The sequence below is a fragment of the Ostrea edulis genome, chromosome 6 (genome assembly GCF_947568905.1).
Source record: "Ostrea edulis chromosome 6, xbOstEdul1.1, whole genome shotgun sequence".
Taxonomy (NCBI): Eukaryota; Metazoa; Mollusca; class Bivalvia; order Ostreida; family Ostreidae; genus Ostrea; species Ostrea edulis.
The window spans coordinates 62,722,561-62,747,478 of record NC_079169.1 but is presented as its reverse complement, the minus strand read 5'-3'; the positions used below and the strand labels follow the sequence as shown (position 1 = coordinate 62,747,478).

Here is a 24,918-nt window from a genome sequence, read left to right as displayed (position 1 = left end):
AACATTTGTACCCACCGCATGTGAGCACTTGCAAATATCTTTTGCGGCTCACCGCACGCAAGATTTCAACAAAGGGAAACAACTGTTGGGCGACTCGTAAATAGCTTATTCCATCAGTTATCGTAAACATCAAAGAATGCGGCGTCCAGTCATTCTGTGATATCGGCAGAAAAATATATCAAATTGCTTTAATTTGATTTCAGTACACCGGTATTGATATATATTTTGCACAATTTAATCAGATGCCTTTAAAAACTGCCTATGCCAACAAGAAGGTGAAATGCCTGATATGAACGACCTCGTGCGTTTTTCATTAAAGCTAGAGCCGAGGAAATATGTTCTTCAATCAAATTTTTGTTAATTCCTTGTCATTTGATGCTTATCATGTTGATTTCTGATGATTTCCTTATCATAACAGTTAACATGAGATTGTGGACAAGATATAAAAATCGTAACTATGCACAGCATAGCAGTAAATTCGTATGGCTCCCAATCTGGAACATACAGTACGAGATCGTATACCCCGGTAAGTCGTACGCACGAGGTAATAGTTACGTGCAAACCGTACTTAAGGTAGCTCATTACACCAAAATTGTATTTAATGGCTCGTTTAAACACTTCTAATGAAGTATGATTTTACCATCGAAAGAGTGATATAAGCCCTTAATCATGTTACTTGTGTATAAAGTTTTTGTGATTTTTTCCATAGTGATAAAAAGGGTGTTTTGTTTGCAAATATGAGATTCTAGAGTCCACATTTCGCTGTGATTTGATGCACGATATGAATATTTAATAAAACATGCCTAAACGAATCATATAGACGATCTAATATTTTAAATAAAAAGATTATGAAAATTAAATTTTTCACGCATTCATGAAAAAAAAAATTTGTTCTCCTCGGTCTCGAAATTTTGTAGGAAGATATAAAGAGATTGATTTCGTCTCGCTTTTTATACATTGAAACAAACATTCGAAATTAAGGGGGTTAATTTACGTCAATGCCAGAAAACGGCCACTCTTGCGCCTAAGTCAAACTGGGTTGATTTTTTTTCTATGTATTTCTAGTTCGGATTCCAATTCTCTGCAGAACGTCAGTATTAAACCATTATGTGTGTTACACATTTCAAAAACGGTCAACTGGCTCAAATCCAATGATGTAGCTTGTTTTTAATAAAAATTATTATCAAAGAATGTTCAAGATTTCAAGAATTTCCTGGTAAATACTTGTGACGTTGTCAAAATTCTTCCGGAATTTTCGTGCTCATTCAAGTTACTAGTGACTTGTCTGATATATTTGTATTTACATTGTAAAGGCAAGACTACAGTAAAACAAGAGAGTGGAAGTAAAAGTCAAATAAGACATAAGATAGATAGATGTAACATCTTATAAGTACATGGTTTTATCTTTAGTCGTCTCTCATTACTTGCGCATGCTCACGTCTATGAATGTGATGCTTTTGTACAATAAAAAGGGTAAATCTTACTGCTGAAAATAGATTATTAGTATTTTAAACATTTTTTGCTAGATCACGATTTCAACAACTTATGATGTAAAAGATAGAATGAACATGGAAAATTGAAGAATGCTACTGGAAAATTACTTGTACATTTACCAAACAAAGTGCACAGAAATTCGTATCTCTTTAAATGTTTGGAGAAATCGCAAACAAAATTCAGGTATTTTTATGTAACATGTATTGTATTTCCAATGAGAAACAACATATTGAACAAACACAATTGTGACAGTAACAGACGAAATCAACCGAAACCATCAAGACAAACAATAGAATTTAGCTTGATTGTTTAATTTTATTGCATACAATATTGTACTATGAGGAGTGTATAAAAAAGTATTGCAAATAAAGTAAGGACAAGAAAACACTGGGTATTTTGAGATAGTTCCTTGAGTTTGCACGCTATAATCTATTCGATTATAACGCTACACCTGCATTACATTTTCCATAGACATCTTTCTGAGAATCACGGAATCTTTAGCAGTGAAAGAAATTACACTTGTAAAGGAGTTCTTCAGTCGATATATTTTCCTTTTGTTGAAAGATTTTCACGCAGTAGTTGGATCGAGCTAAATCCTTCAAAATACATCAGGGCTACGTTCAAGATCGTAGCGGCTAGCCTAGGGACTAGGTATGGTGGCTGATTTGTGCCATTTTACAATTTATTGTCCTTATGTTATTTCGAGAGGGGAAAAACAAAAAACAAAAAAACAAACGATATCTAGATAGAGACTTTTCGTCCCAAAATAACAAAAAGACGACATAATGATGATATTAGCTATTTTCGCCTCAAAATAAAGAAAAGACGATAAATTGTAAAATGGCACAAATCAGCCACCATACCTAGACGCTACGATCTTCAACGCAGCCCAGTGTATAGGCTAGAAAAAGAAGTCCTACCTCACACACGTTACATGTAAACACATGTGTCTAACATTGCATTTTTTAAAACTTGTCTTGCCTCAAGCTTCTTTTCACATTTAACAGACCGTCAATGGTCAAGATGAACAGATCTTCATTGGTCATTATTCCACTTAGAGTCCTGCGTTGTACACGTAATATCTGACATCACAACACTCAATAAATCCTCACCAAAATAGACCGGGAGCTTGACCAATGTGTTAAGAACAAGAACTTGGAGACCTTGAAGTTCATCACCACAGCCCCAGCTTCCAGGCACTTGTGTACAAATGATCATGCCTACTCCAGCTTCCGAAATTCAGGATAGTAACTCGATCACTAAACTATGGTTTTTTTTTCTTTTTACAGCATAAAGGGAATAATTTTCACAACTGGTAAATAAAAAAATATTTGCATTACTTCTTAAATAACCTCTTTGGAACGGCAGAAATATTGCTTATCGATATTGTGAATGATGATTATATACATTGTGTAAGACTACTCGCAGTCAAAACCACTGCATTTGTTGGTTATGGTGAACGTGCACACGTGAAATTTCCATGTTAAGTCCAAGATCCACTTCTAGAGAATTGCAACTTACAGCGTGCATTATCGCTTATTCTGGAAAGAGAACAAAAATTTGTTTCTGCATACGTTTATTTTTCAAGATTGATTTTGTTCATGTTTATCGTGTATCATACATTATTTAGCATAATATTATTCCTTGTCACTTTAATGAAATCAAACAAATGTGTTGTAAATAAACGAATAATAAATACACATATACATTTGTAGATATCATAAATAAATAAGAATGATTAAGGCTACTTGAAAGATGAAGCAAGAAAAGATAATATCATATTTTGTAAAACATATTATATTGTATATTCATAAACTTCCCGATGAACCTGCAGGCTATGGGAAGCGTCTCGTTCACAACTGATCTAACAATCAATGAAATGGTTTTAGAATGTATACAATGTGAGGTGTTTGCCGTCTGTCGGTCAGTCTGTTCGACATTTGAATTACACATTGAACACATGTTGCCTAGACATAATATGCTACTTAGAATATATGCCTCTTTTACCTGAGATAATGTAGCAATATAGATTACGTAGAAATTTATTGGTCTGTAGATGGATTTCATGTTTGGATGTTTTATTTGACCTGAGCAGTAGAGCTACAGTCTCGGCATATACTTCTTGCTTGGAGAAAGAAATCAAACTACTTACCCCGTTCCTAAAGTATCTTTTACTCCCTAAGACAAAAACCTCTATATTGATGTGTAGTTTATAATGATATGTTATATTTTACTCCCTAAGACAAAAACCTCTATATTGATGTGTAGTTTATAATGATATGTTATATTTTACTCCCTAAGACAAAAACCTCTATATTGATGTGTAGTTTATAATGATATGTTATATTTTACTCCCCAAGACAATAATCTCTATATTGCTGTGTATATAATGACATTTTTGAGTGCTCAATCCCTAAAATGTTCTGTATACAGGAAATAGAATGAGTTATGTCCCTTGTCCTCTGGTTGTACATTCCTTTTTTTTTTTTAAACATTCATACAAAGGGGTCTGATACAATTTTTAACTAAGTTGAATATGAACCAACTTTGCTTGCTTTAGAGCACTGCAGAAGAGTTTCAGGAGTTTGATTTTCGTCGAAGTCGTTGTCGTTGACGTTGGGCTCGCTGTGGTTGGATTTGAATATGCAATCGATACACAGAACAAAACTGCCACCAACATGATCAGATATCTTTTGGAAGCCATTTCACGATGTATGTTCGTCTAGATGAAAGAATCCTAGAAAACATGTTGATGTTGCCTTTAAATGCTAATAAAATTGTTATATTTCAACAGTGCAACAATTATGATCCTGAATCTGAAATTTTACAAATACAAAATATAATTATTGGCTTCATTTTGTTTGGAAGTGTCTTGGAAAAATTCATTGATATTTGCTAAACATAAGATCAATAGATTTGATGTCATTTAGGAAACCTGTGTCTAGTTAGCTAAGTTGTATCTCGTGTATTATTTTGTTTAAACTCAATTTCAATCTAAACTGAAAGCAAGTGTTCAAGTGACAAGACCATGCTGTTTTATTTGAAAAAAAAGAGTACTTCATATAAAGGATGCTGTAATTAAGGTATTCGATGTATAGCAACCATATTTTTATCTAATAAATGGATGGTGGGATTTTTGTAATCATGGTGTAATTTTGAAGGGTTCATTAAAAACAAAATAATCCACCATAGGAATTTTCAAAATTTTGTTTACTTCTTGATTTATTTCACCTAGAATTTTACATTGTGGTCTAAGGGAAGATTTATTTACAAAAAATAAAAAAAATTATATTTTCATACAAATCTCTTGGTAAAAGGTTACATACACTTTCTCTTTATGAAAATATATAATTAAATTAATCATTTACCGCACACATTTATAGAAAATTAGATTTTTCTTATTTTTAGGAAGGACAAATAACTCTTCAAAAATGTTTCAAGTGCAAAAAGGTCGGATTTAATCATTTACCATTCATGTGAATTTGATCTACTTCACTTTCCTCAAAAGACATTTATGTTGATTTAAATCAATCAAAATTGTTCATTATCTTCTCGTTATACATTTAGATCTAATTACCTTAATGTTCAATTAAATCACCATATTTGTTTTTGTTAAAACATAGATGTTTGTCGAATATTAATGAAGTACCCCACCACTCTGTAAATCATCAAGTAGGCGTTGACTCGTTATATATGTATCAAAATAACTGTTATGATATGCGTCGAAATATTTTTACTGCACATTGAATGTGAGGTATATAATTACTGCCACCTCTGTTTGCTCACTCTCACAGTAAAATTGATAGAGAAATCAAAAATACAATAGGTTGCCGTGATAATGTAGTAGAAAGTTGGTTGTTCGTAAATATTTCCTAGAAAATATAGCAAAGATTCAAAACAATCTTACCTTGATACACAAGACGTCAAGAAGATGGTTGATTTAATAATATGACAACAAGAGCTTACGTAGACAGAAGGGCAGTGGCTAATTCAGGAATCATTAGAATTTTAAATAAAGGAAACCACGAAAACGAACATAAACGTATATATGCGAATCTGCATTACCTACTTTGACAGTTGATGGTGAGGAATAAATATGAATGGCCTGTGGTAAATCAATTTTATACCATTAGCTTTGCAACAGCTGTCTCGATGCATATAATGCAGAGTCCCAATTCAAAATTTAATTAAAGGACTCTCTGGTGAATAATAATTAATCTTGTTTATAAATATACGCTAGATATGGACTTGAATTGCTGAAAAAAGATGATAATGTTAATGATTTAGTATTATCAAGCTTAGCTATTTCATTCCTACAATTTAGCGAAAATCAGCATTTTGAGGGCAAAATACTTTGCATAATGAGTAAAGTGGTCGTTGACAATCAACACTGCTTGCATAAAAGAAGGGAAGGTGACCGCGATATAATCTTTACAAACCATACCCTATAGGCAATTTTCTATCCATCATACTGCAACAAAAATTCACGTGGCTTAGTGTATAACGTGCAGATCATTTTTAATTAAGTACGTGCTTGAGGACAGAACAAAACAATTGATAAAGTGCACGAAATAAATTCTTGTGTGAAATGTTCAGTAATATCTTTTCTGTAATTAGTCAAACGTACTTTGTTAACAAGGCCAGACTTTCAAATGTCACGCACATGATATATACATGTACTTGAGCCCAGCAAGTCCTCCCTTACGGAAATTCAACTTGAAGATTTTCTTACTTGAACAATTATAGAGAAATTTTGTTGAATATATGGAAAACCTTTACCACTTCAACAGGGCATATCGATCCTGGCCCTTTAAACCCGTAACAAAATTATTTTTTTCATTTATACACGAGTTCTCCTAAAGATAAAATAATGACAAAAAAACCAGATTTATAATTTACCTTTTATGCAAACGATTTAGGTCTTATATCTATTTTCAACTAGCTGTCTAGTATATAAAAAAACCCACCATATTCTCCCATTACGCCTGTGTGCATCTATCTAAAAATATAGAGTTAAAAGACCTGAATCGTGCATGCACAAAAATAAACCTTGCGCTATAAATCGAATGTTTCTATAAGGAGGGGATCTGTATCTCCCCGGTCTATCAAAAATATTTCCAGAGAGCTACGGATCTGCAGCTACAAATCCTATAGCTAGTGTAGCTGACAGTATAAGAAGGTACTTATACATCCTCGCTAGTGAGCTAGCTTTTCTAGTGATGTGGTAGAGTGCCTCTCTTCATCACGCAAAATAAACAACGGCGAGTGTGATCAGCACTTAAGTGGCTGGGTGACCGCCTTACATTACACTATAAATTAAGATCAGATAGAAAAATTACGTGGTATAGTTACAGCGCACCTTTAAATCAAAACTAAATCTGAGTTTGGAAGTTGATCAAGAAATAGGGTTCACTGCGGATGTGACTGGTCGACAGGGGATTCTCACTCCTTCTAGGCGCCTGATCCCACCTCTGGTATCCAGGGGTCCGTGTTTGCCTAACTCTTTATTTTGTATTCCTTGTGGGAGTTATGAGATTGATCACTGTTCGAATTCGTTATTTTCGCCTTTCATGATAGTTGGATATTAAAATTCTCCGAAATACCCAGGTAAACCGAAAGCCTTTTAAATTCCTGATACATTTCTTAAATTATGCTATGAATCGAACATGGGCCCATGTCATTTTCCCGGTTTCTTTTTACCCGTGCATGGTGCCCACGACGATAGCCGTTAGGACTCTGTATCTGCACACTTTATCTTACTGCGAGTCTAAAATAAAGGGCAATCATCGTATGTATGGCAAACTCAAGATACATAAACAGTATATATTGATTTTTTCGGATGTACAGTGTATATATTTTATAGGCAAAAAGTTCACTATTACTTCGTAAAAATTCCCTTTGCGTTCTATTCAACTACAGTACATATACAATATTCGCTACAGTTTAAAATTCATAAAAACTTCGGTGCGCGTTTCCAGTACAGTATGCACTAGCAATACCAGCAAGGGAACTATTTCCGAATGGATGTCACACAAAAAAAAAAAAAAACCCGGTATGGTTGGCACAAGAATAAATCCTTCCTCTCATTAAACTTTTTTACTGCTTTCGAATATGCTCATATTGATTATAATTGTACATAGGCGGATCAAAATATAACATGATAATTTGTCTCAATATTTCTCTAGCTGGTGAAATAAAAAAAATTAAAAAGTAACGAGTTTGCTGCTCAGACACTCTTCCCTATTTAACATCTCCTCAAATGAAGAGTTACATGTACTATACTATTGTGTGAAATGATATTGAACCACACTACAAAGAGTGTTCAGGGTACTTACCGTTACAGATTAATACCCAAGTGTGTCCATCTTCTCAAGCCAAGAATCGGGCACTTGGCTTGAGAAGATGCAGTTTGCTAAGAACTTGATTTGTTGTTTATTCATGAAAGGTTTCTAAAGTAACTGCTGTGATTATCAGAATGTAAAATCATAACATCCTGTTGACTAGTCCCTTTCTCAAAGAGAGATAACCCGTGCATTGTTTTGTCAATAAAAAAACCAATACACTCATCTCCCAATAGTCGAACACTTGGAAATACGCAATGCTCTTTTCATATCATCATTATATGGTGTTGTCCTGTTTGTTTATACAATAAGTTTTTAGTTCCAATTTCTAAAATAACATTGATGGTCATTTTAAATGTACAGAGAATTCCTCCATTTTACTGAAGACGAGTTTTCAACCTTTAAAGTTGTATGGTCCGAATTTCGATAATTTTTTTCCGCCTTGTAAAAACGTTGTTAAATCATAACACGTACGTACATGTATTTAAGAGGCTATACGGCATGTCATACGTTACTTCACCTGTTTTAACCAGAATTATTTGATTTGAAATCGGTGTTTATAAACAACATTCACTCGGACATTTTCAAGTCACAGTCACGTGACCCGTTAAGACATCGGTGATCTTATCTCAGCGTATAGCTGTGTATTTGGTCACAACAGTACCGTGCCATAAATTTAAGACTAATGAAGATATCAAATACCTCATAGTAATTGGTTGTTTTACGCTCTATCAGCCTGAAAGTTGGACAATTGCCTTTGATTTTCATACCTCATGTTGGGATTCTCCACGACCCGCGTGGGGTTACTTATAGACACAAATTATGCGTTACCGCTACTATTTACTTTTTAAATATAATCTTTTCACTGTTTTCTTTTGCATGCAAATGTTTACAAGCATGTAATTAATGGAAAGTTAATAACTTTAAAAACTATTTAATCTGCTTTAAAGTAATTTTATACAAAAATAATACATGAACATCGGATCAAATGCATGATACAAGAAATTAATGCTGGAAATATTCAGTGGGAAATTAAACACATTAGGTACGTTGCGTATGCTCTTTTAAAAAAAAGTTAAAAGGGTCAATAAAAAATATGCTGGAGTTCCTCAATGACAACATCGTTGTGGTCTGCGGTGATCAGGTCTTCCAACAGTCTGTTGGAATGTTCATGGGTACGAATTGTGCTCCTTTGATAGCTGACCTATTTTTATATTCCTATGAAGCAAAATTTATTCAAACACTTCTACATGAGAAGAAAAAATCTCTTGCTGTGGCCTTCAATTCGACGGGATGATTTCAGCTTCTCCATTATCGTGAGGAATGGTCGTGTAAAGTGTTGATCTAAAGTAATGCTATTGATCTCAGAAGTGTCAATAATTGTATGGTATGCATGTTTATATGTATTAGTAACATGCACGTGTCGTTGCAACCAATTTCGTTTTCTACTTGATTCTGCTTAATTTGTATAGAATATCTTATGAGATATGGAAACACTGTATGAATTACATGAAAGCGTACTATTTTAACGCAGCGAATTTATAGGACCCCCAATATAATACCTATAACTCGGCTCTGTTACCATTACATGAATCATCTGGCACTTTTACATTTCTCAATCATTCTGTTAGTGGTATTTTCGTATATTTATAACATGACATGTATTATTAATTACATGGAATAGGATACATAAAATAAGTGAAGATAACAAATAGTGATCAGCCTTATAAAGAATACAAAATCGAAAACAGGACAAAACACGAATCCCTGGAGACACCAGAATTGGGATCAGTCACAAGCAATTGCATCGCTTGGGGTCGAATTTACTATGTAAAGAGTACTCTTTATATAGTAAATTCGACCCCAAGCGATGCAATTGCCTGTGGGATCAGTAAATCAAAATTAGATCATCTTATCCACTCACATTTTGCAACATATCAGGATCACGGAGCATAAGTCTCCAACCTAATTAAAATCAGATCCTGAGATACGCTCACAATCGCTACAATACTTATGCAGAGTATACGGCGCGGATCTAAGAAGTCTGATTTTAATTAGATTGCAAAAGTCTCGTTTAAAGTCAGCATTTGGTAAATTCTATGGTCATTATAACGATCTAGTTTGCCAATACAACCAATTATTAGGTCAAATGCTGTCTGACGTGTTTCACACCAATAGTTAGGCCGTTCTTTATACACTACTGTTGACTTGTAATATCAACTTAATTAAGGAGGAATTCTACATCAGAGAAATTTGATCTGGGTGAAAAATGAAGGATATGTACATCACTATTTTGAAATTGAAAACTTTAAACTTTACTTTATTTAGTCAAAAATGCAATTTTAGTAGAAAATCAATTGAAAAAATTCAAACCCCTACTCAGTGGACTCCAAGTCGGGATATACAGATTTGCAGTAAATACGCTAACCTACTAAGCTAATCAGCTATGCAATTAAAACTAAAAGGAATATATAAATATTGTTGATATTTATATTTTTATTCATGTTTTAAAAGGAAGGCAACCATTATGGCAATGTAGTATACCTTCATAATTGTCAGTAGGCTGTCTCGTTTAAAAATTGATCATACATAGACCTGCTCTCGCGTACCGAATCAGCTGGAAGACGTAAACACCATAAGCAATTGTTAATGGATTAATACATAAATAAGGAATTTTACGATGGAAAAACTGAAGTCATGGGATCTTCATACTTTGAGTTCTTACTTATTATAATGCTATTAAAGTCTATGTCCAGTAAAACATCCAAAAATGAAACAGATGTGGAGTCTTTAAGGAATTTCTCTGGGATACATTATTTTTTATTTTATTTTATTTTTTGTGTGCACATACCGGTTTTGTTTTGAACATATTTTATTGATGAAATCAAAAGTATTGGGAACAAGTTCCGACAACTTACAAGTCCCTCTCCTAAAATATTACAATATGTCATGCAAGGTAATAATTAACAGGTATAATGTACAATGATTAAACAAATCTACAAGTTTCTTCTATAAATTTATGAACAACTGAAAAAATAGTTATATTAGTTTGCAGAGGTAAATTGACATCACCACATAATAACAATTTTGTATCAATATTAACCAAGTCAAGCATGAAAAGGCGATTAAAAAGATCATTTCTAGCCCTGGAGTAATTTTTACAAGAAAAAAAGAGATGGTATACATCTTCATTAATATGTCCACATGTACAAAACGGAGAATTTGTAATATTTAATTTATAAAGATCATAATTAAGTATACAGTTATATCTTAGCTTTGTATGAATAATGTTGATATATCGTTTTCCAAAAGAGTAATATGATGGTGGTCTTGTAATGTCTGTTATATTTTTGCGGAATGAATTGATTGAGATGGCTTCTCTGCCTTCTACATTTGTTTTACAGAGTCAGGTACAAATGATTTTTTGAATAACTCTAATCTGCATTTTGGAATGTAAAACTTATCATTGTTTCTAGTATTATAAAGGGATATATTTTCATGTTTATGTACCGGTACATCAGATATACATTAATATTATACCCAGAGAAAAAAACCCCAAAAAACAAAGCTTATAAGCTGAAGGTGTGTGGGATTTGAGAGAGAAAGAGAGAGAGAGGAAGAGAGAGAGAAATTAAGAAAACAGAAGGTTTCATCGATTCCATTGGGCATCAAACTTTTCCTTTTTACCATTTTTATACGAAATAAATTTTTGAGTTTCATAAAAAAAAAAATCATTTGTGATATTGCAGCACGCACACTCAAGGACTTCTCAGTGCATCTTGTTGTGTACACATATTATCTAAGCCATAAGACAATAGTGTTTTGTATCAAACTAATATTTTCAATAAAACCAAGAATAAAAGATTTTTTGTAACAGCTATCTGTAAATCAGTCTTATCTTCCAAATAATGCTCAAATTCTGCTAGGAATAATTGTAAAAAATCACATTACCACAGAATGTGTTCTATTGTTTCCTCATCAGAATGACAATGATTGCAGTACTTTGAGTCATTTTTTTTTTAAATTTTGAATAAAAAAGAGTTTGTAGCTAAGATTCGGTTTATAATTCTGTATTGATACCACTGGATTTTCCTATCTTTTGTCACTCTGAAGGGTATTTTATTAATTATTTTCCATTATTTAGTGTTAACTTCTAAAAGCTCACTCCATTTTGTTTTGCCTGATGTGATTGATGTATTTTGATTTATAATTTCATAAAAAAGTTTTGATTTGTTGCATTTCAACAATGTATATATATTTGACATAATCAATGGATTTGTGAGCTTTTTGATAGTTTTGTCACATCCACAATTCTTCACCCAAGCCTTAACAGCATGAATAATGCTATTATATTCTAAACAATTAATCTTTGTATTTGGATAAGTATTGCAAAACGATTCAAAACCAAGAAATGAACCATCTTCATTGATGATATCATTAAGCTGTCTGATGCCGCTGTCAAATATTTGTTTATCATAAAATGGTTTTCCACCAATATGAATATTTGGGTTATCAAATAGAGGTGCATCGGCATCAACATCAGACTTTTTACCCTGGTTATGCAATGTTAGCCATGATTTAAATACATCTATCCAAAAAAAAAATTTCAATGTTTTCAATAATGTTGTAATGTATTCAATTCCACAGTTTATTAATTTGTTGAAGTCGAACTTTGGAATAAAATGTTCTATCCCTCTATTTGAAAACATGAGATATCTTATCCAAAACAACTTCATAGATGCTATTAATGCCATTAGGTTTACCATTTTAAAACCCCCATCTTCATATATTTTTTTTAAAACAATGACCTCCTTTTTGACCCTATGTGTTTTAATAGGGATACATTATTTCATTTTTTTGAAATATGAAATGTACAACTTGTATAATTTCTTGAAATTGAACATACTTTCCTAATTTTATTCATAACGAGTAATTTGTCAAGTATATATTAATCAACAATCAAAGCCTTTTACATGTAGAAATACATACAAGTACACAGACCTTTACTTTCCGTATTAAGCTCCTTTCAGATACTTTTCAGCATGAACTGTTTGTGTTAAAAGATATCTGAATATGCCTTTTAAAGCTTCTACCTACTGAAAAACGAATTTAATTGTTTGATCTTTGTCAGCTGTATGCGTGGTAAAATTTTACCATATCTCACAAATCACCGGTAAAATATCCCCTCGTATAGATGAAAAATAGATACCTTGATTTAGATTAATGTGAAAGTTACAATCATTTGTACTTTCATCACTCAGGGTGAAAATTAAACAGATTGAGTTTATGATACCATCGTTACATTACTTGATAAAATTTACATTACATCCGTTAGAACTCTTAAAGTATAGAAATGGCGAAGAGTGTACCGACTAACCTTTATGATAGATTACTACTGACATCATATACATGTAAAGAGACGTGCGTGGATAATTTTGCACTTACGGGTATTCAATTCGAAGTACATCAAAACAATATTCTCAGAAGACTGTAATTTCGAAGCCCTGTTCTTATATTACATGTACACCACATTTTGGAATGCTTGAGAACAAAATATGTTAATATTGATAGCGACACGATAATATTAGAGAGTTTGTAACTATTTTGAATAGCGAAATTGGTTGTACAATGCAAAGAGAACATGCACATTAAAGTCGATTACAAATGAGTGTTTATTTTTCGTAATACCCACTGTATAAAGCATCTACTTTTTAACCTCATTCAGTCTGTGCATTTTCCCTATAAACGGAGAAACATTTTCGGGGATTGTATGCCTCTCATCATGAATTCATTAGTTACAATATTTATATTTCCAGTGCCTCTTGTCATGAATTTGATATCTTTACTAATTGAAATGATAGGCATTTCCTCATGAATGCGATGTAGTTGTGAACGATGCGCGTATGAATATATTACATTTAGCTTAACGACTGGGAACGCCGATTGCAATGAAAGTATACGTAGAATGTAAATATAAGAAACAAGTTTCAATTTGAAAATACATGAGGGTATGAACTGCATACTTTTCATGAATCGCTTACCGCGCCGGCGTGAAGTGTAACAGTTCATACCCTCAAGTATTTTCAAAAATGAGATTCATTTCTTTGATATATTCAACAGTTCAAAAAAGTCTGAAATTATTTTTTTTTCATCTGTGCTCTGAATGACAAATGTACATTTGATTGTCAATTGAAATTCTGGAAAATATCATGAAAATGATATAACAGTGAGAACCCCGTAAGTTGAAAGAACTTGTGTTCAAACCGTTTGTATATGCACTTATACAATAAAATAATAGTATGTGCAAATCGAAATCAAATCAAATCAATAATATAACCAAGAAATAAATTTCATAAACTTCTATAATAACATCAAATTGTAGCTTGATAAATACGACTCCGTATTTTTTGTTTTCTTTAAGGAACCATTGAATTTTTAACTAGCAAAAACTCCTTTCTAGTAGGTCATAATTTGTCAGTTGTTAGCCTCGATTTAAAAATTGATCATTCGCAGAACATGCTCTTGTGTATCGAATCAGTTGAGAGATACAAACACCATATGCATGTGATAATGGACTATTGCTACATAAATATTGGAATTTGACGATGGAAAACAGAAGGCATTCCGTTTGTCATAAAGTTGAGTTGTCAGTTTGCCGTAAACATCTATGTTCAATAAAATATCCAAATAAGAAGCAGATATGGAAGACTATGTGGTGTCTTTTATTTCGGGTTTACTGAGTTATATCGAATTGACATGTGAATAAAAATGGGTATTGTTACATCAATGCATGTAGATGAAAAGGTGAAGATAACGAACAGTGATCAATCCCATAACTCCTATAAGGAATACAAACTAGAGAGTTGGGCAAACACGGATCCTTGGATGTACTAGAAGTGTATTTTTACATCCACTTTGATTCAAGAGATTACGATTTGCAAGTTAAAGAGTAATTGATCATTAAATAGTTTTAAAGGATGATACATATACATGTAATTCTTGAAACATTTGAGCAGCATTTGTTTTGACAACATGACTATAGTTAATTCTAGGTCACCTGGGTTCGTCGTCGTCCGTTAACAATTGAACATTTTAAACTTCTTCTTGATAGCTACCATTCCAATTCTTTTGAAATTTAGTATGAAGTATCCTTAGGAAAAGGGGGACATACTTTGTAAATCTCAGGACTCCTGCAATCCTGGGGCCTTAGGGCCAATTTTCAAAAATCTTCTCTACCACCGCACATCTGTAAGGAAAATTAATGCATAGACATGTAGAACAGGAAGGATGGCTTCTACTAAAATTGTAAATTTCATGATTCCTAGGGTAGAGGTTCTGACTCCAGGGCGGGACAATTTTAGTATACATGTATATAGTGTATATGTGTAAAACATTTAGATAATATTGTCTTTAATGCTATTGATACTAAATCAAAACTTAATAAATATTTAGAATGAGTAGGTAGCCCTTAGCCAAAATTGTAAATTTCATGATCCCAGGGGCAAGGCTTTTGGTTCAAGGGTGGGGCAAAAATTATCATAGTGATTATTGTGTTTATCATTTGAAAGACTTCGTTAAGTTTGCTAATACGATATAGAAACTATTGGAAAAACAGAAAAGGGTGTACCAAAATTGTGAATTTTGCAAGCCATCCCCCAGGGGTTCTGACTCTAGGGCGGATCCAAAATAGTAATATATAGTGTTAATGTAAGATATATTATATTGTGTAATGTCTTTCATCAGTTTGAATACTTTTTGGGGTCTTTGTTTTCTTTTTGCTATGACAGTCCAGGTGGTATCTAAGTTTTAAAACAATATCTTTAGAACGAAGAATGAATGGTGTGAAAAGAAAACTTGATCGTACTAAAAATAATGAGATCAAAGGACAACACATATCCAAAAAAATTGGGAAAAAATTATATTTCTGTAGAGAATGTGTGACTGCTAACATTCACCAGAGATTTTGATTAAACAGAATAGATATACCGTATATATAGCATTAGTATCAATGTGACCTTCTTTTTTTTTCCCTTCTTTTTTATCGTTTGTTACCTCGTTTCAGTATTTTCAGTACTTTGATTAAAAATGCTATACTATATCAAATAGATCGGGTTCAAACAACAGCATATTTACAACAAGATGGCAGCTCCCAGCGGTGTCAAGCGGTGTCGAATAGGTCCATCAATTCTTAACTCGGATCTGTCTGATTTAGCGTCGGAATGTCAACGAATGATGGACAGTGGTGCGGACTACTTACACCTAGACGTCATGGACGGGCAGTTCGTCCCCAACTTAACATTTGGTCACCCGGTTGTTAAATGTCTTCGACCCAAACTTCCCGGAGTCTTATTTGATATGCACATGATGGTACAAAACCCAGAACAGGTGATGTTATCTTAAAACAAGAAAGAAAAAAATAAATGAATGGTTGAATTTATTTTAAGAAAGAATTATAAACACTAGGAATTATTTACAAGGTAATTTAAAGGTTTTACCACGAATAAAATCTACAGAGGTAGATACACAGGGTTTTGACACAATCTGAGCAAACTGGTAAATAATAATAATGATTGGTTTTATATAGCGCCTTTTCCAGCGTATGCTGCTCAAAGCGCTTTACAATAATCAATGTACATTAATATGTATACAGTGTGACCGTTGGACCGAGCGAAGCATGTACATAACTCCGTTTCCCGAGTGGTAATCATAATTCCGTTAAGTACGGTAGATTATGATTCATTTAAAAATATATATTTTGAATGAAATTTCCTTGCGCTAAACACCCAGTAACATCTCATTAAAGGAGTTTATATGGGGACAGCAGTTTTACATGATCCGCCTATTCATTGAACGCGGGAAATAAAACGCAAGACGACGTAAACTGCATTGTGATGTCACATTTAGCCTCGACTTTTTTCTCTTTTTCAAAGCAAACAATTATAAACAACAATAATACATTCCGTATGCAATGAAAAAGGCCGTTAAAACTAAACAAAATTAACCAATAAATTCAAAATGGTAAAAAAGTAACCGTAATTTTATCGTATATTCTTATTCAAAGAAACTCATGAACTCGTTCATCTATTTAGTCGTATTACGGTTTTATATGTATTTATTTGCTAAAACCTGTTACAATGATGATTGTACTATTCACTTTGAACAAACTGAGTGTTTAAATTACGAATTGCACGTCAGAGTCTTCTATTATTGGCATTCAAAATAAAACACGAATAACTGTTGAAGCAGGTAATGAAAAAATAAATGGCGGCGCCCATATGGATCACGAAAATTTCAGTGAACGTATATAGAGATTATCTCTTTTTCTTTTGCTGATTTTGACTTTTTTCTTTTACATACGTGTTACCTTTAGAGCCTTGCTTCGCTCAGTATTACCCTGGCAGACCTTACATCAATCTAGAACTTTCTCAGCCTCCTAGGAAGCATACAGTGCAAGCTGCCATTACAAGCGCTAGAGCACTAACATTCTAACAATATCTTTCACTGTCTATAGCCAGGTACCCCTTTTACACTTGGGTGGAGTGAGGAAATTCATGTAAAGTGCCTTTCCCAAGGACACAACGTCAGCCCTGCCGCGGCCAGGACTCGAACCCACGACCTTTCGGTCGAGAGTCTGACGGCCTAACCACTCGGCCACCGACGCCATATATATATATATATTTATATTCTCTTTATAGAAGTCAAGAGGCATAGCCTTCATTGACTTCTCTTTGGAAGCATTCATGTTTATATTCTGGAAAACATGTAAATGCAGGAGTCGGTGATGGTTTATGCTTCGACCGACCTTTCGACTCGGATGTGCCTGGATTTACGCAATAGACAAGTTGTTTTCAAACATTTAACAGTAATGCAGAAAACTGTCACAAGGAAATCAACACTTACGTGCTCTTAATCCATTTTCAACATGTCCCCTGTCCTGGGTTTAAATCACAACTCTGATTACGTCAGCCATTTCTTAACTTGTCCCCTATTGTGACAGCTCCCAAGACCAGTTAACGTAATCCCGGGATAGGGGACATGTTGAAAATGGATTTAAAGCAAGTAAATGTTGATTTCCTTTTGACAGTTTTGTACATTACTGTTAAATGTTTGAAAACAACTTATCTATTGCATAAATCCAGGCACATCTGAGTTGAAAGGTCGGTCGAAGCATAAACCGTCACCGAGTCATTTACACATTTTCCAGAATCAAAACATGAATGCTTGCGAAGAGAAGTCGATGAAGGGTATGCCTCTCGACTTCTCTAAAGAGAATAGTATATAGTGAAAAGGGAGCAAACAAAGCAGCCATAAATTCTCGGTTCTCACTTCAAACTCTCAAAACTTCGGTATTAATCATGATAATGCGTAAAAAGTTTTCCCAGTTGGAAGCCAGAATATTGTTCTGTTTTGTTATACTGACTTCACAGAAACTTTGAGAAAAGAAGTAACTTCCGAGAATTAGATCGCCGTCGTTAAACCTACATGTACACCATTTTCTCCATGCAATTTTCCTTCATTACATTGGATTTTATGCATCTGTCATCCGTTGCAGTCCAACTTAGAATTACTGTTTAAAATATAGCTACTTGTGTTCACCTTTACAATATTTTAATGAATATTGATCATCCATTTCGGCAGATCAGATTCGTTTTCACCAGCTATTAGCCTCCGAGTTCAAACGAGTCAACCATATTGTGGTTGTTCAGCACTCAATGACTCAAGTTCAAAAGGCGCAAAACGATTGGACAATATTACTACTTTTGCTGTGGATCTTCACAGGAAATTTAAAGTTAGTTTCAATATGGTTGACTCGTTTGAACTCGGAGGCTAATAGCTGGTGAAATGCTTTATTACTGCTAGTATTATCCTCTTGTAATTGTAGGGGTCTGGGATTATTTTCAAGAACTTGTGTATTAATGGTACATGTATATCACATTCTAGTCAATAGGAACATGTCTTCGTGGAATCTGTGGTCTGTAATGATGATGTCATGCTATGCTGTGTACACAGGCATTTTTAATTACATATGTATCTAGAGTCTTAGTTATAGACACAATTTTGAATTGATAAATTTTAGAATGCAATATTTGAATTGAGATACATGTAAATGTGGTTTTTGTTGTAGTGGGTACAGAACATGGCAGATGCTGGGGCAAATCAGTATACTTTTCATTATGAAGCTACAGATGACCCCACTGGGTGTATAAGGAAGATTAGGGAAGCTGGGATGAAGGTGAGATAACTCTTCATAATAAAATGTAAGAGACTCGTAGGTTATATTACTCCCCTTTTATTGTGGCCTGTCTAACTGTGAAGGCCATGGTACGAACAAACTTGGATTTACATTGAGTGAGGATATCTGAAGATTATTCCAACAAGTCACATCCTTGTGATTATTAAAAAGTTTAGATACTTGATAAAAGATTTTTATACACCCGTCTTTAGACTGGTTGTATTATAGTTCAGTGAAGTCTGTACGTACCTCTGTTTATTCAGGTTTTTTTTTGTTTTTATTTTCATTTCTTTGTCGCATATCAATCCAAAACTTGCTGTGTAGCTAATTCTTCATGGATTACTTTAGATCCATTTTGACCTCTTGCTGGAGTTTTGTCCCTTTATTTGAAAATTTAATGTTATACTGAGGGTATTTGATTTGACTGTCTTAATTCCTCCCTCAGTTTTCAAGTGAGGACCTTCCTATTTTTGTCCCCCACCGCAACGCGGAAGGGGACATAGAAATACCGGTGTCCATGTATCCGTCCGTCCGTCCCACTTCACTTTGTGGACGCTACTCCTCAGAAACAGCTCAACGGATTTTGTTCATATTTTGTAGGATTGTTAGTCACCATGTGTAGTTAATCATATTGCGCTACCATTTTGATTCGACAATTTTTACAGGAGTTATGGGAATTTGTCGAATTTGTACATACTACACTATAGGAACACTTTGTGGACGCAATTTCTCCGAAACCGCTCAACGGATTTTGTTCAAATTTTGTAGGATTGTTAGTCACCATATAAAGTTGATCATATTGCGCCGTCATTTTGATACGACAAATTTTAGTACAGGAGTTATGGGACTTTTGTGCTTCAACTTTTTTTGCGGCGGTGGGGGACATGGCTACGTGTAGCAATCTTGTACAAACTGATTTTATAGGTATTGAAGATTTGTGTGTTGCAAGGATTTTGATATTCTTAATGTTGTTGTTTTTTTAAAGAAAATTAGTAGTTGTTAAACTATGTCACTTTTGAAGACATATTACATAGAGAGCACATGATATGCTGATTTAACTCCTTCTACAGGTTTCAAGTGAGAACCTTCTTATTTTACAGTGTTTGTATGAGTATTGAAGATTTGAATGTGGCAAGGAGTTTGATTTTCATCAATTAATCTTTTAGAAAATGATAGCTTAGTGAATTTAGTCACCTTTGAGGAAATACTACACAGTGAATACATGTACATGGTTTGTCCATCTCACCCCCTCCATTGTTTTCAAGCTAAGACCCTTGTAAACAACTTGAAGATGTGCGTATTGTAAGAATTTTTATTCTCAACAATTTCCTAAATTGGGTAAATATTTTACAAAAAGAGCTCTTGGTTTGTCTTTTTACCTCCTGTCACATACCATGGGGATCCGGGTTAGAATAGGTCCTTTTTGTAAGAGGCAACTAAATGGGGAGGTCCTCCAGATGAGACTGCAAGCACCAAGGCCCCATGTCACATGAAAAACATCCCTCCCTGCTCAAAGACATAGGCTTAAATTTTGCAGTCCTTCACCAGCAACGGTAAGTTAGGACCTTGTATTCGTACAATGCAAAAGAAAGTATGTCACAGCTTGATGATGGCTGATACTACCTTCAGTAAAGTTCTACAACTCATGGCATAAGAAAACACCCTACACGAGCTTGTGACGGGTGTATTATGTACTGTTTCCAGTATTCTTGGTCTCGTATATTTTGGGGTTCAACTTTGAACCCCTATCGTAACCTTCACCTTTACCCCTGGGAGTCATGGTATAAAAAAGCCTGAATCTACACTGCATGAATATGCTTACACATCAATTTGACAAATTTTCTTCTAAGGTACTGACCATATTCGAGAAATATTTTGAAAAAAGTGCTGGCTAATTCCTACATGTTCAGTTGTCTTGGGGTTCTTGGCTTCAAAAAAGTAGAATCTTTATAATGTATAGAAACTACCATGCAAGTTTTTACTTTTCTTCATCATTAGATCTTGAGGACAAACTTTATTTTGACACCCCACCCTTTTTAAAGTCTTTGTATTGCTGGTATTTGTACAAATGTACAAGTATCTATCTCACTACTGCAAGGGTAGTCATTTTTCCTTCTCATTCATTTGTACCCCTCTACAAAAATTGCTTTGTGCTAAGTTTGGTTGAAATTAGCGATATGGTTCATGTTAGATAATATTGAAAATGTGAAAAGTTTACCGAGAGATAACAGACAGACGGACAGGCAGATGACAAACTGAAATAATGAAGGCTCTGTTTGTCTAATCAAATGGTGACTCTCGTAATGCTTGAAACTCTATCAGAAAGATTAGGGGTCAGTATTTAAATTCAATGATATTTTAATAATGCATTATCGTACAAATGCATTTCTTAAAATAAAAATTCTCAGAAGTTTATGGACTGTACTTACTTGAATTTTTTTTAAGGTTGGTATTGGTGTGAAACCAAAAACAGCTGTTGATGTGCTGGTGCCTCTTATAGATCTGGTGGATATGGTTCTTATCATGACTGTGGAACCAGGATTTGGAGGTCAAAAATTTATGACAGACATGATGCCAAAGGTATATCTGAGTTTATGCATTGCAAAGATGTATATGTACTTTTATTATATACCCATCAATGTATCGTTCTTTGATACTATGGATTTCACAGCTGGTTTTCTGATTCCGTATCAGTATCCTCTGAAACTGATGCCGTCACAATGACGTCACAATGCATCAATGCAACGTTTCTTGTGGAAAATGTTGATCGCGTCACAAACAAAACTGCGTACACAAAACATAATTTCACTGTATGTCTGTATTTTTGATAATTTGGATTGCATTTAGTATTTTATAAATGTGGATTTAAAATGCAAAAGGGGGTATATAATAAATTTATCATTACTACAGTAACTTGATCCGAAGAGTCGGATCACGTCGAGTTGACAGGCGCGGATCATCAGATCAAACTCGACGCTTCGCGTCTCATGTGATCTGATGATCCACGCCTGTCAACTCGACGTGATCCGACTCTTCGGATCAAGTTACTGTAGTAATAATATATATGTATCATAGTAGATGATTTACATGTATAGGATCACACAAATGAAGTGTTAAATTCTTGTATTAGAGAAATGCTACATTTATGTTTCATGAAGAAAAATTGGTTCATTTTTTTTCAGGAAGGTTATGATGACAGACTTATTTAATTCACTATATTAATAAAAATAATTTTAATATCATTCAACTCTGTTGTTGCTTGAAATTTTTGGAAACTCTAGGAAAGGTTGATTGTGCATTCATATAGAGAAAAATAGATCATGTTTTCTTTGACAAATCTTTCATTCTGTTTAATTATTAGCTTTAAAAACCAGTATGTGTTTGCATGGGATAGGGTGGGTGCATAGATAGTAACTGATGCATATAGGTACATCAAAATCTTAGAACATTTATCACCACATGGTGTAGTGTGTATCCGAATCACCAAATGACATATTGAAGGGAAATATAACTGGTTCAATAGTTACAAAATGTTTGATAATGATGTTTTTTGAAACAGGTGTCTTTTCTACGAGAGAGATACAGTGACCTAGAAATTGAGGTAGATGGGGGTGTAGGACCATCAACCATTCAGCACTGTGCAGATGTAAGTTTCACTACAGGAAATATTCATTTCTTTCTTTCATTAAAACATTGCACTGAATAAATAATTTTAACAATCTATCTAATCTGCATATATTGATAAGGTTATACAATATATGTAGTCATCTCATAATTTTTTTTCTTTAAGGAGGTTTCAAATAAAGAATATCTTGAGATATGAAAACGTAGATTTTGTGTATATACATGTAGATTTGATTTGATTGTAGGCGGGGGCTACAATGATTGTATCAGGAAGTGCTGTTATCAATAGTGACAATCCAAAGCAAACCATATCTTACATGAGGGATATTGTTAATCAGTCAATACAACAGTCTTAGATAATGGATATTGTGTGCCATTGAACTGTGACATTTATACGCTAGTCGCCGTTTTATATGCAGACATTTTTTTCAATTTGCTGCAAATACCAAAGTTGAATACTGGCTGCACATGTCAAATACCACCAGTCCAAACACCTTGAAAGCTGTATTTGAAGAGATCTTGAATTCAGAATAGCCGAATGCAGATTTGGCTGTTTCTTCCAAATCTTGGGATATGTATGAAAAAGATGTTTTCTTGTCTGTTTGTTTGTACGAGGGCATTGATTATTTCTTCCTGTTGATACCGATCGATGTAATGAATCTCGAAACTGTAGAAGATTTTTTTTATATTGATTATACATGTAATAATCCATTGATGATAAAACTGACAGAGTTGAATATGATGTGAATTGCCATGTCATTGATAGGTTACTAGGTAAATATATACAATGTTATAAAACATGTTTCTTTTTTACACATGGTATACGTGTAACAAAATATATGTATATTTTATACCCAGAATTGAGGTCCCATCTTCTGTATATAAAGCTTGTTAAACAAACAGATATTATTATTGTTTGCAAGTTAATGACTTATGTGGGTATAAATGTTAAATATGAATTTTTCTGTTTGCTTTTATACGCATGATGATGGCTGATACTACCTTTCGAAAAACGCTATACATAATCTTTTCATGGGCGTATTATGTACTGTTTCTGGTACTCTTGTTCTGGAAATTTTTACATTATTCACCATGTAAAGATGTGCATCTGGTATCCTCATCAGGATTGGAGATTTGTTCTTCATTTTACAGGTGTATTTTCAACAGTATGGACTTCTGGACATTTTATTTTAGAGTTTATAGTGACATGTTCTTTTAAAGAGACTACTGCATAAGTTTAGGAATGGATATAATGAAATCACGTGCCCAACTCATTTATACCGTTAACTATTGAGTTAATATTTCTCTATAACGAGATAATAACTTGTTAAAATGAGATATGAACTTGTTATAAAGAGATAACTAAGTCGTTATAATGAAATATGATGTATCTAACGCATTTAATATAACGAGAAGATAACTCGTTTTAATGGGAAATTATCATTAAAATGAGATACAATATAACTCTGGTAGGGTGTAAATGTAGATGCAGGCAGATGCCATTGTATTTTTGAAGATCTTTAGTTTGTCTACTTTAGGATAACCTGATCATCTCAAAAAAGATATTCAAATATATGTATTTTCTCATAACGAGTTATTTCAAGATAGTGTCTTGTCATAAAGACTTGGTGTATTTCCTTATAATGACTTATTCATCTCGTTATGATGACTCACTTATCTCATGTAATGATTTACTGATCTCATTACTGACTTACTTATCTCGTTAGAACGACTTCTTTATCTCGTATAACTTACTTATCTCATTAGAGCGACTTATCTCATAACGACTTACTGATCTCGTAATAACAACTTACTTCTCTCGTGAGAATGGTTTATCTCGTATAAAGACTTACTTATTTCATGAGAATGACTTACTTACATTTTGTATCTCGTATAACGACTTACTTATCTTGTTATAATGACTTGCCACTGATCGCAGTAGCTTAGTTGCGGAAACATTGTTCTCTAAATATCAAAGGTCAATATTAACAAGTCAATATGTTGACCTGTTGAGGTCAAGAGAACAAGAGGAGGCGGGGTTTCCGGACCTATTGGTTAGGGCGCTTGGTTGCAGTTCCACCTCCAATCTGTTTGTGTATTTGTATACTACCCTTAGATTGCAAGCCCAATGCATGTGTTTTACATCTCTGAATCATATGGAACGCCAAAATTAACATAAACTCAAATAATTGAAAATATCTTTAGTTATCTAAGGATATCATCAGT

At 33.7% G+C, this 24,918-nt stretch overlaps 1 protein-coding gene and 1 long non-coding RNA gene across 2 annotated transcripts; one reads left to right on the top strand and one right to left on the bottom strand.

The window, feature by feature from the left end:
• Positions 1–1,789: 1,789 nt before the first annotated feature.
• LOC125648011 (uncharacterized) lies at positions 1,790–5,590 on the bottom strand. The gene is made up of 3 exons (XR_007360173.2): positions 5,402–5,590; positions 4,041–4,231; positions 1,790–3,035 (listed from the first exon to the last, which is right to left on the bottom strand). It is a non-coding gene; the product is annotated as an uncharacterized LOC125648011 (long non-coding RNA).
• A 10,362-nt stretch (positions 5,591–15,952) lies between these two features.
• LOC125648008 (ribulose-phosphate 3-epimerase-like) lies at positions 15,953–23,651 on the top strand. The gene is made up of 5 exons (XM_048874900.2): positions 15,953–16,220; positions 18,961–19,068; positions 21,514–21,648; positions 22,628–22,714; positions 22,938–23,651. Exons 1-5 carry the CDS (start codon positions 15,975–15,977, stop codon positions 23,046–23,048), a joined length of 687 nt encoding a protein of 228 aa, XP_048730857.1. The 5' UTR covers positions 15,953–15,974; the 3' UTR covers positions 23,049–23,651.
• Positions 23,652–24,918: the final 1,267 nt, after the last annotated feature.

Bases quoted from the DNA above. Each gene is read 5' to 3' on its own strand.
- LOC125648008 (XM_048874900.2), top strand. From the start codon at position 15,975: ATGGCAGCTCCCAGCGGTGTCAAGCGGTGTCGAATAGGTCCATCAATT. The intron at 21,649-22,627 runs GTATATCTGAGT...TTTTTGAAACAG, and splicing joins TGACAGACATGATGCCAAAG to GTGTCTTTTCTACGAGAGAG. The intron at 22,715-22,937 runs GTAAGTTTCACT...ATTTGATTGTAG, and splicing joins CCATTCAGCACTGTGCAGAT to GCGGGGGCTACAATGATTGT.